Source organism: Cucumis sativus, chromosome 4 (genome assembly GCF_000004075.3).
Source record: "Cucumis sativus cultivar 9930 chromosome 4, Cucumber_9930_V3, whole genome shotgun sequence".
Lineage (NCBI taxonomy): Eukaryota > Viridiplantae > Streptophyta > Magnoliopsida > Cucurbitales > Cucurbitaceae > Cucumis > Cucumis sativus.
Genome location: NC_026658.2, coordinates 13,058,224 through 13,077,271, shown reverse-complemented (window position 1 = coordinate 13,077,271; position 19,048 = coordinate 13,058,224). Strand labels below are relative to the sequence as shown.

At 28.5% G+C, this 19,048-nt stretch overlaps 1 protein-coding gene across 1 annotated transcript; it reads right to left on the bottom strand.

Annotated features, from left to right (window-relative positions):
- Positions 1-1,859: 1,859 nt before the first annotated feature.
- Positions 1,860-9,217, bottom strand: LOC101205335 (lysosomal Pro-X carboxypeptidase). Its single transcript, XM_031883763.1, has 8 exons — positions 8,780-9,217; positions 8,333-8,519; positions 7,356-7,489; positions 6,852-7,217; positions 5,035-5,196; positions 4,174-4,253; positions 2,738-2,787; positions 1,860-2,250 (listed from the first exon to the last, which is right to left on the bottom strand). Exons 1-8 carry the CDS (start codon positions 9,167-9,169, stop codon positions 2,096-2,098), a joined length of 1,524 nt encoding a protein of 507 aa, XP_031739623.1. The 5' UTR covers positions 9,170-9,217; the 3' UTR covers positions 1,860-2,095.
- Positions 9,218-19,048: the final 9,831 nt, after the last annotated feature.

Sequence of the window (19,048 nt, the reverse complement as noted above, 5' to 3'; positions counted from 1 at the left end):
TTGAAGAAAATTTTCTCACCTAAAGAAAGTGAGAAATTAATACTTGGGATCAAATCTTGAACTTTCAAATATTTGATCCCCAACTAAAAAATTCTAAAAAACCAATTTCAAATTTCTTAGATTCCATTGCTGGATTTTGTTTACGAAAAACGTATAAGTTATTAGAAAATATTGATTAGGAAACCTTATGAAATCATAGATTAAATTTTGAACGGTTAAAAAAAGCTCAAAAAAATTTATAATTTTAAGGATTTTTTTTAAAGGATTAAAAAAGAGTATTTATTTTTAAACATAGAAATTTTAGATTGGAAGAATTTTAAAACATTGAAAATTTTAATTAGAAAGAGTTGAAAATGTTAAATAGGAAACACAACCAGGGTTCAATAGGAAAATTAGATAAGTAAAAATGAGGCTTCAATAGATTTCTAAGTATGAAGCTGATCTTTTAGAGGTTTATTTGTTTTTTTCTAGGTCTTTTTCATGGATGAAGAAAAAATAGATTATTTATGACCAAAATAGCTTCTTCGAACGGCTAAAAATTCAAAACGACTAGTTTTTTTTTTTTTTTTTTTTAATTTGAAAACAATACCAACATTAACATTCATCTCAAAATGGCATGAAGCCTTTATTGACAAAACCAATTTCAAAATGTTACAGTATTGAGTTAGACTAACTAATTAGTTTAGTTACTCTAACCAAACTACCCACCAAATTTTAAAAGGAATTAAATACATTTTTTTTTATTACAAATTTAGTTAATCACAAAATAAAAAATAGCAAACTAAGACAAAAATTAATCTATAGAATTGAATTAATATTAAATAAGGTCAAACAAAATTAGGTGGCTACAACATCCACCAGAAAAGGAAGCAACGTTGACAAAAGCTGAGATAATAGTCTACACTAAAAACATAGACTATTATAATTAATTCCTAGACTATTACAATACCGACCATACTATTATAATCCTAGACTATTATAAGTCTCCAAATAACATAATGGTAAGATTTAAATGTAGTTATATATAAGATATAAATGATTTACCATAACTAGACTTTTTGATAACAAGTTGAAACACATTTCCGTTACTATTTGAAAATGTACAAAAAGAGTAATTAAGTTTGAAAAGTTGCATATATATATATGAAAAGCTTACGGCATTGGAAAGGACAAATAATGTTTATATATGCATGGGTGTGTGTGTGTGGAGGTTGGAGTAACCCAAATCATTGCTAATGCGTATTGAGTTTTATGCTTTGCTATTCCAAGTGCTTATTAAAGTTTCCTTTCATTTCTTTCACTCTTGTTTAATGGTGGTTAAAAAATCATTTTCTTTTCTTTTCTTCTGATTTAACTTGATGCCACAAACATGAAAGAGAGGTTCTATTCCATGCATTCAACTAGCACGAAAATGATCAGTTAATGATGTACTTTCCATGAGCATATCAGCTCTTTGAACATACCAGTTTCTGAACGAAGTAAAATAAAAGAGATAGAGGAAATTTATATATATTAATGAATCTTATCTAGATTGTATAGATTTAAGAATTACATTTACTTGTAAATAATATGCTCCCAATTATGCATGTCTTTCGTTGAAGTGAGCGGATTCTTGTAATTAATTTTGTTATTTAGTATAAAGTTAGACAACAAAAGTGTCTATAAAATTTAATTTTATTTTCTAATCATTCTCGCGTGCTATCACACGTGTTTCAAACTAGTCTCCTTAAAGAGTAGGAGATGCCCACACGTCTAACTATATTTACAACATATGAGCATTTAGACACATTTTTCTATGTTCTCTATCAATGATGTTGCTAAGGATCGAGTAACATTCGGAAAGGTTTTCCAGACCTTGATTTTTGACTTTTTTCAATGATTTCGTTGTAGATAAAAGTTTAATATTTTTTGTAATGACAATACAAACCAGTAAAGACTTAAATCACTTTAAAGAGAGGAAGATACTCACATATAATATATATCTATAATATATATTTCAACTTTCTTGTTTATGTAATTCTTCCCACGTACTAGTTAAACTATGCTTAGTTTGGCATTTTGGTTGTTTTAAAACACGTTGTGAATTTGGAATATGTTAGTGGGTAGCACCAACTCTTTGGTTGAATAGCAAAAGATCAGCTTGATACGTAGAAATCCAACCATCAACTATATCCATTTCACTCTTCCTTTGCGTTATCAACCAATCAGGATCATCCTCCCTTTCTGATGCTATGTCTAAGCAATGAGAGCCTGCATGCATTATTCATATTTACACTTTCATTTTCATTCTTTTTCCTTTTATATATATATATATTCTCATTATTAAACAGGATGAAATAAATAAAATACCCCAGTGATCGTCCTTTTAAAATATTTATTTTAGACCTTTATACTTTTTACTTTGTTCTTATATTTTTAAATATTTATTTTAGTCATTATTCAATTTTGGTTCAGGTTGATACTTAATAACTTTCAAAAAGTAACAATATTTTGTAACTACATGGTCAATATGAACTAAAAGTTTTGAGATGAAAATAGTATTTAAAATTTGAATTAATTTATATCCAAATTAGTGATTATATATTACTATTTTTGCTCAACTTCATTTCAAACAAACTCAAACTGATCTTACTAAAATAAGATGATTCTCTCTCTCAAATTCAACTAGCTATCAAGCAAAATTATTATGTAATTCTTCAATAAGTAGATAGAAATATGAAAGAGGATGAGAAGATACCTTTGGGAGTGGTAATAGCAACGATGGTCTGAGATATATTATGCAATACACTGTCATACAAACTTAACCATATTAGATAAATTTCTTTAATCTTATAGAAAATAGGAGGTTTAGTTCACATTTTCTCACCTTCACTTTTTGCTTCCATCTTGTTTGAAATCTATTTTATTACTTCAAATTTAAAAGTAGTATCTGCTTTCTTCCACATAAATTTTAAAAAAATTACAAAATCTTCTCCAATCCAATCCAAGTATTTCTTCTTATTTTCATCTATTTTTACTATTAAGAATTAAATAGAATTCTTTTTTACCAAAAAAGAAATTGTCTTCGATAATTCCAATGATTAATGATTACGACGTTATAGTCCTTAAAAAAAAAAATAGTGTTATCACATGTTAACGTCTATCCTTCCTCACTTAAGTTCTTCAATTCTTGCCTTGCGCTTGCATTCATCTAATCCAATACAATATATGGTATGGTTACACACTTTAGAGTTTTTTCTTTTTCACTACCTCGTGCTTGGGCTCCTCCTCACTCACTCTCTCAATGACTCGAGCTCTCTTCACCCTCTTATGCTAGACCTAGCTCTTCCTCTTTTGGTCATGCTAAATCTCAATTATGCTCTCACTTGCACTGTATATATATATAGCTCTTCCTCACTTTTGTGTTTTCCCAACTGTCACCAAAATCATTATTAATGTTGTTTGAAGAACAATATGGATCTTGTGCACGTCTTTATTGCATGATGACAATTGCACCAAATGCAAGCTTTATTATCTCACACCCTAAGTTTAGGTCATTGGTTCGGAAACCCTTTCTAAATTAAAAGTTATTAAGATCAAACAATCATTATGTCATTTGTATTGGTTACCTTTTTCTTTTTCTTTTTCCTTTTCCTTTTCTCTACTGTTTTTTCCCTTTTTTAATAAAGTCCAACTTTTTTCTTGTGTGTCCCATTAAATATTTTATTTTACTTACTTAAAATACAAAACATAAGAAAATTAATTATTATTTTTTTTAAAAAAGTACTTATTAATAGAAATTACAATTAAAATACAACATAGTATAATTAACCCTTTAATGCAGAATTTTAAAACCTAAACCAAAGATATTTGAAACTTGAAATTTGCAAACAAAATGAGAGAAAATTTGAAGTTTAGCTAGGGAACTTAATTAAGGAGATACAAATTAGGCAGAATTGAAAGAAAAGTAAAAGTAGATAATTAATTTGGATGAGGAATTATCTAGATTAAACAAAATTATAGTAAAGTATATCATAGTTTATCTACGATACATCAAGATAGATTCCTATTTGTATCTATCTATATCATATTCTATCAAATATAAATTATGATATTTTACTATTTTAATAAATAATTTCAAAGATTGTGTCATTTAAAATAACTTTTCGTGTATTAATGATACTAATTTCTTACCCGCCACTGCTGTAAGGATCTTTCAATCCATTAGAGAAAATGATGTTACTTCCAAATCGATGCAGCACTAATTTTATGTCCTACACAAGAAAAAAAATCTTTAAATAATAATATTATATATATATAGTGTACTTTATTTAGATGAAAATCGTTCCGAATAGTTGCAATTAGATTCAAAATAATTAAGCATATAACAACATTTTAAAAAATTTATAAATATAGTAAAATTTGTCAATTTCTATAAATAATAGAAGTCTATCATCCATAGACCATGTTGTAAATATTAATCTATTACTAATAAACCATACGAGTCTATCAACGATAGTTTTGCTATATTTGCATTTTTTAAAAAAATATTTCTATATTCTTAATTATTATTTCTAAATGATTATAATTATAATTATCCAAATTATTATCATCATTTCACTAATTTCAGTTAAAATTTAAGTTTAAAGTAATAAATGTTAGATATATTATTTTAAATTTATTTCACATGTCAACTTAATTTTTTTATTTTATTTTATCAATAAGTGAAATAAGATGATGTTAGAACATGGGTCTTTAGTAAATCTTAATGGAATTCGAAGTAAAAATATTTTTTACATTATTTTAAAAAAGCATTATATATAGAAGGTCAACTAGTCATTTTAAAAAGAATAATTTGGAGAATATTTTAAAAATAATTATTAAAAATATAACAATATATATATAGCAAAACTATTACGGATAGACTTGTATGATTGATATTACGATAGTTTAATAGTTTCTTAGATTGAAGAAGGAAAAAGAAATTTGGTGTTTATTGTGTAGAAATTATTCTTTCTAAAATTTGTTTAGTATGAAAGGTTAAAGAGAGCTTACTTGGCCTCCATAGAAAGTGGTGATCCAATGAGGCCTTGGTGTGACACCATACAAATCCTTGCACATAGTTTTGAAGTCGTTGAACTGGAAGGGTGAAGGTGGGAACATTGAGTTTTTGTCCCTACCACTACTGCCAATGGGCATTACCATCTCGCTACAAACCTATATGTGTACAAAATTTATTGAATATAACTGACACAACCTACTTTACAATATAACTATACTTTAAGTCTGTAATACACACATATAATATAGATGTGTATATAATACATACATCAGTTACCTTAGCTTGTATTTCATCTTGTTTTGATACCATATGTGCATTTAGTTCTTTGTCAAATTGATGTTTTCTTTATTTTAAATTCCAGTGTGACTCTGTGGCAATATTTGTTGTGGACATCTATAAACCTTGTAGACATAACAATCAAATTTATAAACGTGATTCATTTTGACCCGGTGTTTATTAGATAACTATTCGAAAGTTTAAGAAAACAAACAGGCATGCCAAATCAAATTTCAAATAGTAGACTTCAATAAGTATTGCAATCTTGGAAGTATATTTTTACATTGAATTTTCATGCATTATAATAGTAATAATAATTTAATCAATTTTAATAAAATAAATAAATAACTCGTTTATTAGGGACTAAACTGATGAAATTATATTTTAACCTTTTTATGTGTATATGTACATACATACAATATATATATTCATTGTTTCGTTCAATTTTAAGGTTGAGTTGTTTTGAAAATTCTTGGAAGTATTTGTCTTGTGTTTGCTCTCAAACTACACTAGTGTGTTAGTGTATCTTTCGTCGAAGAAGATTGTATTGTTGTAGATCTTGAGATTTACTCTAGATGTGGTGGTTTATTCTTCAACAACATGAGAGGGGGATTCACAAACCTAGGAGACATTATTCAAGTGATGGAATTTCATTTATAGGTGGAAAGAGAAACGTTTTTGGTGAGAAGAACTCACACACTTAAGAGAGTGTTAGTATGTTAAAGGTGAAAGATGTGGGAGCGTAACTGATCATTTTCTAATTTTAACTATTTGAATGTCATTGCAATTTTTGTTTATTTACAGATAAGTACATCGTTGTAATTGTTTGATTTTATATTACTGAAGCTATATTTCCAAGAGCATATTGCTCCTAGACAGTCACATAGGTGGTGTGTTTCACTAGACTGAGTTACCAAACTCAGTGCTCTATGCTTGACTTTAGTTTTATTCATTTGTCTATGATGTTCCTAGAAATGTTGTGACATCTTGTGTAGCAGGTTTTGTCGTGTGTTAGATGCCCTTAATTTCAAAAATTATTATGAGTTCCAAGCACCGTAAAGGAACTCTGTACTTCTAATTTCAAATTGCTCCAGTTAGAAACACTTAAGCTTTAGGTGTGTTAACTTTAGTTAAATTTTCTTTTATGTTATTTAGTTTGAGAGTAAGAGAGGGTGTGAGTAGTCAAAAGTTTTAAGAGAGTGATTTTATAATTGAGGTATGTCGGTGAGCACAAATTTTTGTGTGATTGTAACCTTTTTCGTATACTAAAATGTTTTTGGTTTGTGGTAGGTTTTCATAACAAGTTCTTGTATAATGTTAACTTTGAAGTTAGAGGTTCAATTTTTATGTCCAGTATATTCTAAAAAACGTGTTATTAATATTCATGATTAAGTTTTATGCCCAACATATCAATTTTTAGCACAACTATGAAGATCAATACTCCAGCGTCTAAACAAAAAGACTATGTCAATAACCGTCAAGCTTAAATTGGGTATCCAAATGTTAATTTAACATAAAAGGAAAAAAGAAGTACCTGCCAACCATATTGGTTAAGGGGATCATTAGGATAGCCAAATTCATAGACATCATAACAAGGCCTTTCCCCTAAATAAGCAATAACCCCAGCAACCACTTGCTTGATCACATTACTTTTTTTCTTTGCTTCTTCATCAATGGCTACACATATGCCTCTCACTGGATTCTCGTAAGGATCGTTGTATTGAGCTGCCATTGTGAACACACTGTCCATCAAGTTCTTAATCTCCGAACTCGTCTTCAATTTCCCACAAGTTTTGAATTGCTTGCTCAAAATCGAAAGCCCTCCCCGAGTCTTCCCGGCAATTCGGTCGATTTCACCCCATGATCTACGTATGGTGTCATGACACGTTTTGCTCGTTTCCTAATTTCATTTCATGATCAATTGAAAATTTTGTTATATATAAGCATCATCCTATATGTGATCGATCAAAAGAACACATACATATATATCACGTTTTTTAACTTAAAGTTTCAATGGATATGGATGAATGAGACGTACTTTGAAAGATTTGGAGACAATGGAGTAATATCCGTCTTGTGGTGTAATGTTGTCAAAGTAAAGAATTGGAGCTGAAGAAGCCAGGGCTCCAAGAGCGATGTGAGGATACTTTAGCCTAAACCATGAAGCTAGCACTGTCCATCCATGGTATATCATTGATCAAACAATCAAAACACTCACTAATATAATGTATCAGCTTAAGCATATAATATGTAACTTTTATCATACATGCATAGAAAATTTTAAAAAATCTTATTTAATCCTTATATATTTTGAAAAGACTTCATTCGGTTTTTTTCGATAACTTATTTTAAATGTCTAAAATAATAGATACAAATAGTTATAAAGGTAGACATATCTAGGTGTTTTGAAGGAATAATTTTATAGGTATTCGAAAGTATTTTGATATTTGTGTTTGTTTTGTAGGACTACTCTTAAAAAGATCTTAAATTTATATAATGATCCAAAAATGCCCTTATTCCTACTTGTTAATTCAATATAATTTGAGATTTACATTAGATGATAGTAGTCTACCAACATATATTTGTTTCAAGAGGGCATAAAGGCATCTTAAGATGCCATGAATCTCCAATTGTCAAGACAATTTATAATACTGCAAAACAAATGTGGCAGTCCATATGCTCATTCCATAAGAATCTAGGATGACTATGAAACCTAATTGGCCCTTTAGTCATATAATTTAACTGTTGTTATACTCTCAAACATTTAAAATCTCCATACGATATCTGATCATGAAGATAGAAATTAAAAGAGCAAATTTGGATAGTGATTCTCGCATCCTAAATTTTTGTAGTTGATGAAATGAAAATTGCATTTAAAATTATAAAATTATATAGTAAACTAATTTGGGTTGTTTAAAAACATGTTTCAAGTGATTTTAATGATTTATAGGAAGAGTGAACTAAATATTTGAAAGGAGAAGAAATACATGGTAAAAGAATATTAGGGTAACTTACTTCCACCATACGAGGCTCCCATAACTATAATTGGTGAAGTATCATATGCAAACATTTTCTTGATGTGCAAAAGCAATTCAGCATAATCTGCTAAGGCTTGAGCTGAATTAAAATACCCTCTAATGCTTCCATTTTTCATAGCCTTCTCTAGTGAACCAAATGGTATTGATTTTCCATAAAATCTATGCTATAAAATTACAACACATATATATATATATATATGTCATATAAACCATAAAATTAGAATGAAATTCAAACTAAAGGGACTATAATTATAATTATAACGATATTCTAACATTTTAACATTTATATTAAGTTATTGCTAGTTCATTCACACGTGAGAATTATTAAAAAACTTGTATGAATCAAAATTTCTATTTCTATGTAGTAGTAGTTTCAATGTGATCAAATTAATTATTAATTCGGTATTTTACTTAGCATGCATACCTCTAAATATACTGACATAGCCTTGTATTGAGAGGCGAAACGAAGAGGAAAACCAACGTAGGGTACGTCATTGTCAATGTCACTTTCGGCACCGAGGTAAGCAAAGATAGGAGTTTTGGGATTGATACCTTCCCAATACTTAAAATCAATGATATATCTTTGATCGAATGTAACGTAACTTTGAGGTTGATAATTGAAATGATCAAGTGGTTGTTTGTAATAGAAAGTCGCAAGTCCATCTGATTGTTGGGGTGTACTTTGGAATGCCCTCCTTTGCACTCCAAGTACTGGGATGTGGCCACGAGCACATGAAGAAATAAAAAGAAGCAGCAGTGGTGGAAGAAATATGGATTGGCTCACAATACAGTCCATGTTATTCTTCCCCCACATCTATCTACTTTAGCTTAGGAGATGTATTTATATAGCTTCGCAAAAATGTTGAGGTACACAAAAATTTTAGGAATAAACACGTAGATTTACCTATTTTTAATAGTATGATATTGTGTCCATTTTAAAAATAAATTATTGTAACTTTACTTTTCGTTCCACATCCAAAATGTTAACTTTGGTTCCATTTCTAACTATTTTCACTCTTTCTACTTGTTACCAAAAGTTTTCTTTCTCCTTTTACTGTTCTAATAAGTTTTTATCGAAAGTTCAAATTCTTTACCCTTCCTTATTTTTTTTTATAAAGATGATAGAAAATATATATACGTGAAAAAAAAAATCAAGTCTAAAAAGCTTCTATCTCTTTGTCGTAGTAGTCTTATCTCCGAAGAGAATAAGCTTCTAAATTTTACCGTTTCTTTTATGCCTTTATATCTTAATGTATAAATGTACTCTTTTTCTATCTCTTTCTACTCTTCCCTTAAATTTAAACGCTTTCTCTTCTTGTTTAGAACAAGAATGCATTAGAACAAGAAATGAAGTAATTTAATGAAGATATGAGTGGTTTGTTACCAATTAAGAGCTAAAAGATTGTGGTTTTTTCTAATAGCTACTTGCTAGATTTAGGTTCATATGACTTCTAATAACGGTTGATTATATAGATTCTTAATATATGATGTAATTTCCCCCCCCCCCCCCCCCCCCCCCCCCCCCCCCCATGTCGTTTAATGGTGAAAAATTATTAGTTTTGAGTTATTTAAACCTCTCCCCATCATGTTTTTTTAGTCAAGGAAATAAATAAAATATTACTTCTTAATTGTTTAATAGATGATTATTGTTTTACCGCGTCAAAATTGAAACCAATTGTGAAAACGAACTTAGCTCAACGGTTATTGACTTGATCTTTCATTCTACAAGTAGGAAGTTCGAATTCCAAACCTCTAATTAATGTAATTGAAAAAAAAAATCCAAAGAAGTTGTGTGCTAGAGTTAGCACGAAGATTAATTAGATTACTATTCAAAATAAGGTTCAATGCTTCTTTGTTCGTGAGAGGTAAACTGTTGGGTGGAAATACGATCGAAGTTTCACATCCTCTTGGTTACCATTTAGTCTCTCTTCTACTTTTAATCTATATTAATTAAATCCTTAAACTTTTACTAAGTAACAACTGAACCTTTAAACTTTATGATTTGCAATGATTTAAGTTTACTAAGTAACAACTGAACCTTTAAACTTTATGATTTACAATGATTTAAGTATCTGTTGACACAAATATTATTAATAATCTAAAGGAAACTTTATAGAGGTTTGAATATTAGCTACCTTAGTCCCTTTAATTTTAGTTTAGTTTTATTTTATTTTGGTTCGTCCTATATTTTCTAAAAGTTTCATATTTATACCTATATTTTCAACTTTTGTTCATTTACGGTTGACTTGGCTTAATTTTGGTTCTTATACTTCTAAAAAATTGACTATTTTGGTATTAACATGTTCATTTTCATTTCTTTTTTATGGTATATCAATTGATTCATTCTTTGAAGGTTCAACGTCTAAACCAAAGTTGAAAGTATATAGAGACTAAAACAAAGATTTTAAAATTAGATGATCAAAATGAAGAAAATCTAAAAGTATAAGAACCAAAACAATATTTATATCATAAAGAATTGTTATTTAATTTTAATGAATATTTTATCATGGAGACTAAAAATTGAAAACCATGTTAAAATATATAGATCGAATTGTTACTTGTTAAAGTTAATAGCTAAATAAATGGTTACAAATTGCCGCTCAACTAGCACCTGTATCTTTCTCTAGACAAGAGGTCTCAGGTTCAAATCTCCACCTTAGCATTTCATTTGCTAAAAAAAAAAGTTACAAATTTGAAAATTCTCACAATTTATAACTTGTTTGGTGAGCATTGGTTTTGTTTTCTCTCTTTCCAAAATCAAAATGCATATTTTTAAATTTAATTTATAACTTGTTTGGTGAGCATTGGTTTTGTTTTCTCTCTTTCCAAAATCAAAATGCATATTTTTAAATTTAATTTATAACTTGTTTGGTGAGCATTGGTTTTGTTTTCTCTCTTTCCAAAATCAAAATGCATATTTTTAAATTTTTTTCTTTTCATTTTCAATTTTCCTACATAATTTTAGAAACGAGTTTCCTCTTTAAAAAAACAAAAAAGTGAATTATTTATCCAACTCATCCAATTTTAAAAAATAATTAAAAAAAATAGAAAACAAATGAGTTATCAAACAAACTATTAACTTTTTAGTTTTTGTTTATAAAAATTAAGTCTATAAGCACTATTTCCACTACCAAATTTCTTCCTTTGTTATCAACTTTTTACCAATTGTTTAATTTTCAAAAGCCAAAAACTAAAAATGAAATAATTACCAACCGGGACCTAAATTACTAGATCGATCAAAGTTGAATTGGTAAGGGTAGTCAAATAAAATTTCCATAATCAATCTAATGGGCCATTAATGGTGTTGGTCAACCATTAATAGAAGCTCCAACCATTTAAAATGATGGATTTAGAGAACATTAGAAATACATGCATCCACCAAGAACCCATCCATATAGTTCCACCCATTCACATTTTAACACTAACTTTTCATACTTTTATCATAGTGGCCATCCATTCTATCCCTTCTTGTACCCCTCTCAATCCTTTCATCACTAAACAAATAAATCTAAAGTAGTTTTATTCTACCATATATGTTTCATTCCATTATATGGTGCGTTTTTCACCTTTTTCCTCATCAAACAAACATATTTGTAGTTGCGGTTTTATTTGACTAGCTATATGTAGAAACGAAGATATCCAACCTTTAAATTCAAGATCCTTTACGATCAAGTTTTAACGCCGTTAATTGAACTATATTTATTTTGATATCATTAAAATTCTTGTACATATTAAAAGTTTACAAATGCTATGTCAGATCTTTGGTGGATATTGGTTTCCATAAGATTAACTAGTCTTAGAAGATTAGGTGTTAATTATTGGAGATGAAAGCTAAATCTACCCTCTCATTAAGTAGTTCATTCTTTTCCATCAAGAAATCTAATCAAGTTTTAAAGAAGGCCAAGTGAGAGAAACAAAATTCCTCAACGATGTGTTATTTTTTTAACTAAATTTAATTTGTAAAATCATCTAGTTCAAAGATATTGATACTTAATTATTGTTATATACAATGTTAGAGTTTTATTGTATAACCATGAAACTAAAGTTTACAAGCTATCGAGGAAAGGCAGGTATCTCTTTTGCCTTAACCGTTGGAGGTCTCTTCTTTTATTACTGTGGTTGAGTCTAATTAAGTTGAGGTGATTGCATCCCCTTGAGATGTAGACTCGGATTTGTCCAAAGTGTGGGTGTTCTTGCGATTCAGCAGCGCATTGGATGGCAAGAGCGCCCCTTCTCTCAGTCTTCAGTTCGTCTTTTTTGGGCTCTCTTTTGCTCCCTCTTTCTATTCTTGGGAAGATTATGGGTATTGTTTTTGGGGAGAGCATATGGTCCTCTCAGGTCTCTCTCTGCTTTTTCTGAGGGGAGTGTTTGTTCTTAGTCTACTTCTTTGTTTCATAACACATGTAATTGAGAGTACTTTTATCTTTTATTCTTTTCTTGTCAAAGGTTTTATTTTGTTTGCTTTTGAACCAAAGCTTAATTATTTTAAGGTGTAATTTTTAAAAGAAATTTAATTATGTTTATGTTTATTTTATGTTGGAGTTTGTTTCTTAATCATGATTTCTATTTTACTTTTAAAATAATTATTATTTTAATTTTCAAACTAGCTATATTTGTTATTCAAGATATTGTATATACATACCTACCTAATCCCTATATCTACCAACTTAGTTACATAAGATTCCATTACATCATACCCACTTTAGCACGTGTTACACATTTAAAGTTATGCCATTCGTATATTAAATTAACAAACTTGCAATAATATAATGATGACTATAAAAAAAATTGTTTACAAACTAGATTGTTAACAAATCGACAAAGATAAATAGAAAATGTAAACAACTGAGAACCAATGTATAGATTTTACTTGGTTTACTAACACTTTTTAATAATTTTATTATTAGAGAAAAAATATTACATTGGATTCATACCGGCTAGTTGAGTTAGATATTATATATCACATCTCTGTATATACCCCATTCAATTCTTCCATCACTACACAAATTATAAATCTATCATAAGCAGTTTTATTTGACCATATATGTTTCATTCCTCCATACTGTGCACTCTTCAATTCTCTAACAAATCTATCCTCAGTCGTTTTATTTGACTATATGTAGAAGTGGAGAAATCAAACCTTTAAATTCAAGGTATACTCATCATGTGATTGTTGGTGTCATTTGACTTAGTCATCGCGTGTTAAGTTTTGAATGTCTTCTTTCTTTATAATTCTTAGCTATAGTGCTCGTGTAATATACTTCTTTTTTGTCATTTCATGCATTCGTAAACACGAAAATTCATAATAAAATAAAATTTTGGATTTTGTAACCATTAATAGGATAATAGAGCTTTTCTCATTAATTTATTCCAAGTTTGGGCCTTTTCAACTCATTTTTTCTTCATTATTCTAAATAAAAAACTACAATATCTTGTATTTCTAAAAGTTATCATTCACCATCGGTAGAAATGCCCTTTAGTTTTGAATGACTAGCTAGTCCATTACATTGTTATTAAAGACTATAAATTTTTAACATGGGTTGCACGTGAAACCTTGTTAATATATATTTTTGCTAAAATAACTAAATAGTACGTAGTGGTAAATTTAAAAAATAACAATATTAAAGATATATCTTAAAGCTTAAATGATTACTTCTTTATATACAATGTTTTTTTTTTGGTTACATTTTTAACATTTAAATTTTTTATAATATTTACCTTTCTCTATAATGTTATTGAACTTTTTGATCAAGTCATTTTATAGACTAATTTGAATCTTTGTTGCTTGAAAAAGAAAACATATTACATTTTTTGGTTGATCGTCCATATTACATAGTCATTTTATAAACTATAAATATGTTTCTTTAAAGCCAAAAGACGTGATGGTATCATTAAACTTAAAATATCATTATTTGGAAGCTTGTTTAAGTCCCATATATTGACTTCCTTAATTTACACATCATATGTTCCTTTCCTTCAACGCATTTTGGTTTATCCATGACACTTCTTCATCTAAATTTTCATTATAAGAGAAATTTTCACATTCGTTTGATGAAGCTTTAGATCATAATGAGCTACTAAAGTCATAATAATTCTTAATGAGTCTTTTTTTCGAGATAGGAGAAAATGTCTCTTTGTAGTCAATATTATCTTTCTGAGTATAACCTTTGGACAACAAGTCTACCCTTGTATCATTCGATATTGCCATTTGAATCACGTTTGATATTAAAGACTCATTTATCCCCAACTATTTTACTTTCTTTAGCCAATTCTACAAGATTCCAGACTTCTTTATCATTCGTAGATTTTAACTATTCTTCATGGTATCTAACCATTTGGCAGAATTATCTCCTTTAATGGCTTGTGAAAACGAAACTGGATCATTATCAATACTTAAGTCAAATTCTGACTGTGCAAATAAACCACACAGTCATCGAAATAGTTGATCTTCTTGATCTTACCGATCTTCTTAACTCTATTTCTTGTGGTCCCTCAAATATAGGTTCATTTGTAATAACATCATTATGTGGTGTTTCACCATTAATTTGTTCGTCTTGTCGATTGTTAATAGAGTCAACAACTATAGGAACAACAACTTGAAAAGAAGTTATAGATAAATGAATTTTCACTCTACCTAATTGAATTTTCACTTTACATGGTTCCAAAATCCACTAATTATGTCATTATCAGTGAACCTTATATTTACATATTCAACTATTCTTGTATTATGGTTAGGACAATAAAATCTATATTCTTTTGATTTTTTTGGATAACCAATGAAGAAACCTCTGGTTGTTCTTGAATCTAATTTTCTTTCGTGTGGATTATAAATTCTTATTTCCACTTGACAACTCTAAACATGTAGGTGTCTTAAACTAGCTTTCCGTCCTGTTCACAGTTCAAAAGGTGTCTTTGGAACTGACTTACTATGAACACTATTTAATAAATATTGAGCATAAACATTAGGCTCAATCTATTTGATTTTTCCCTAGCTTTATAAAAAAATATATATATTCTCATCACTGCTACCAAAAGTAATTGCAACAGGTTTATCACTTAAGATGTTAAATCAAGATCCAAAACTCCAAGATGGAATCGTTTGTTCGCACCAATAAGAGAAATCAAGTCCATTAAACTTAATAATAGACGTAGTATGTGAAATGAAGAGAAACAGAAGCAGATGGTGCAGTTACAAAATAAATATGTTTATACATTATTGCATAATGATAAAACACGAAATCAAATAAAATTAAATAATTGAAGTTCTTCTTTGGAAGATACAACAATGTATAATATTTATACTTGACTAATGCTAGATTTAATTTCACATCACTATAATTTAAATGCTTAAATTAGATACATTAGTTATGTTTGGATATACTAACAATATCTAACCAAACACCTCAATTAACCACAATAAAATTTAAAATTATAAAACTATTGATAATTTGGTCACTTTGATGACTAACATATTATTTATACTATAAATATCAAATAATCACAAACAAATACATGCTTTGAATTATTTGTGATTTAAACATAACACAAAAGGACAATAAAACATAATTTATTATACCAAACTTTATGAAATTTAAACATGAATAATTTATTATATGTTAAATTTAAACAACTCAATCCTGAGAAAAATAGTACCATTAATGGAGTAATTAAATATGAGATAACTTTAAATGCAAGAAAAAAAATTGAATCTTGGAAAACTGTAATCTTGATAGGGTGATTATGTTTAAGTAAATTATCTCTTGATGATATCTTTTTCTTCTTTTTTTTTATTTTCTTTTTCTTTTTCACAACAGGAAGATAAAAGATTTTCAATGATAAGAAGATAAAAGACTTTTCTTTATCATAATAAGAAAATAAAATATTTTTCTTTAATTTCTAAAACTTATTTGTTTTCTCCAATTAAGTTGAATTTGATATCTATATAACATACTAATTTGATCAGTTTTGTGTCTAACATATAGATATCGAAAAACATAATTCTCAAGTGATTTTAATTGTAAAATTTGCAAAAATATTAATATTGCAAATAATTTTATGAAATCTTTCATTCAATCTAAACGATATAATTTAAATCACTGGAATAAGGTAGATACTTTAAAACATAATATATGCATAACACATAAGCTATAAATAATACATAACACATAAGCTATAATTAATACATAATAACTGGTGTTTTGTTATATTTATAAAAATTTACTAATCACATAACCTTCGGTAGAAACTAATAATTGAATAAGCTATTAAGAAAGTTCATAATTTCACCCGAGAAAAATTACTTTGAAGTCATATTACATGCCCCATACATTACATGAAAATAACTCTTTTTAAGTTGCAATTTGATGAAAATAAAATTTTAAGATAAGAATTAATACAATTGATTTTCTTCCACTTCTTTTCATGTACTTTTTAATGTACAAAATTAATACACTTTTTTCCAATTTCTCTTCTTCTTCTTCTTCTTCTTCTTCTTCTTCTTCTTTTTTTTTTTTTTTTTTTTTTTTTTTTGCATTTTAAGATTTTCAATTGTACCCTGATCACATAACAAAATACAAATTGAATTGGTCAAGTTTCAAGAAGCAAGTTGGCCATCTAAAAAAATAATGTCACACCAAGCTCTAAGAAGTTGGCAAAAGTTTGAAATTTGATTGAAGTATACAAAATTTGTCCAATTTTCTAATTGCTCGAAAGTTGCTTTCCTATATAAACCTCCAAATTTCCAAAACATATCAATCTAGGCGTCCACAAAATAAATGATAATAGTCTGCTCTATTAGCTTCAACTAATTATCATGGTTGCTTATAAAATCTGATGTTTTTTTTTTTATGTTTAAACAATAGACTCTAAACCTCCAATCTCTTGGCCAAAGGCTTAATAAAGCTTTAACCAATAGGTTGGCACCTTTGAATAACCCTACCATCTTAATAAATGCATCACCATTCTCCCAAAACTTTTGCTCCTGAAGTCCTTAAGAGCTTTGGATCCTTTGCCTTTTCATCATGTTTAGCTGAAAAAGTTATTCATTACAAGTACATGTTGTGCAATGTTTTCCAGGAAGCCTTTTCGAGTTAACAAAATGAAGTGCAGAAATTGAGCAAAGAAACCATAGAGAAAAAAGTTGAACAGGCACTAGAAAATGGGCTATGGTCAGTCATGCAAATGTTGAATATGCTATGAAATTTATATCAACATAAGCAACAATGGAGAAGGCAATAAGCAAGGTGATTGAATATAGTTCCAAAGTATAAACCATTCAGCTAACAATGCATAACTCATGAACTTCATCTCCAGAATATGCACTCGAAGAATCTATGTGGTTTTTCTTTTTCTTTTTTTTGAAATAGTTGGTAAATCTTTGGTTAAGCTTAACGAAGAAAAAACTCAGCCATTTTTGGTTTCAGAAACAGTTCTTAGTTCTTTTTTTATTATTATTAAAAAAAGAAAAAGAACAGTTTTCACATTGTTGAAAACTTTGAATTCTTATAAAACTGCTTTTGGAATGTGACCAAGAATTCAAACCTTTCATAAAGAAAAGTGAACGTCGTACCATTCAAACAGTGAAGAAACAAGCATAAATTTCAAAAACTAAAAATCAAAATCATTAGAAAACGGAATTTTGAATGTAGACACATTGACGCAGCACAGTCTTTGAAGAAAGAGAATAGATATTTAGTACATGTGCTGTTCATTCTTCATATTCTACTAGGTTTCCTTGTGAGGGTAGACACATCATATATAGTACTGGAACGCTCAAAAAACAAAATTGTACAAAAAGGCAAAAAAATATAGAATCTATAGAACAGATACTTTCAAGTAAGCTGTCAAGAAAAAGGCAATATTTCTCCAGACAAGTTTGAGAAAAACAGATCCTGCTCAAGTTGTCAACAAATTGACAATATTCTCCAGACAAGTTTAGATCCTCATTGAATCTCAAAGCCCTACCTTCCAGAAAGTAAAGAATTGAACCATATACTCATATACAAATTCCTGAGCAAACAGTAGTATAAACACGATTGAATACTATACAGAGAGTGAAGGAGACTATAAATTGAAAGAAAAAAAAATACTTATAAAGAAACAATTGCAAATTAGAGAGATGTAAATTGATTAGCTATTAGCGCTTTCAGATGCATATCGGAAAAAAATAAGAAAGGGAGATATCTCAAACCTCATTCATAGATGTGAATTCCGTGTTCTTCACTTTTCAGATTTAAAATCTGAAAACTTTGAAATAGCCTGACATGTCTATTCTGAAATTAGGCCTTTCTAAGTTAGAAAATCTGAATTTTCTTTTCAAACATGAGCCAAAAAATGTACTCAATTAATCCTCTATATCCATTATATTCAAGAATACAAAGATGAATCAAACATAGCATAGCATACAGGCCCTTCCATCTCCCTACCTCCTACAGGGATATCAAGTAATCTAAAGCTACTCTTGACAAATTGCTACAAGAAAAAACTAACAATTTGTATGTACACCAATTACTAGATTTTTAATTTATAGGTCCAGAGGAGACGATTTAAAATTGTAATTTAGAATTCAGAAACGTATATGTCTTATTCTCATTGAGTCAAAGCAATGTTACATATTTATATAGAGAATAAACTAAACCCTAGAGACTAAGTAAAATTACAATAAAGGACATATGTATATATATATATCATAACA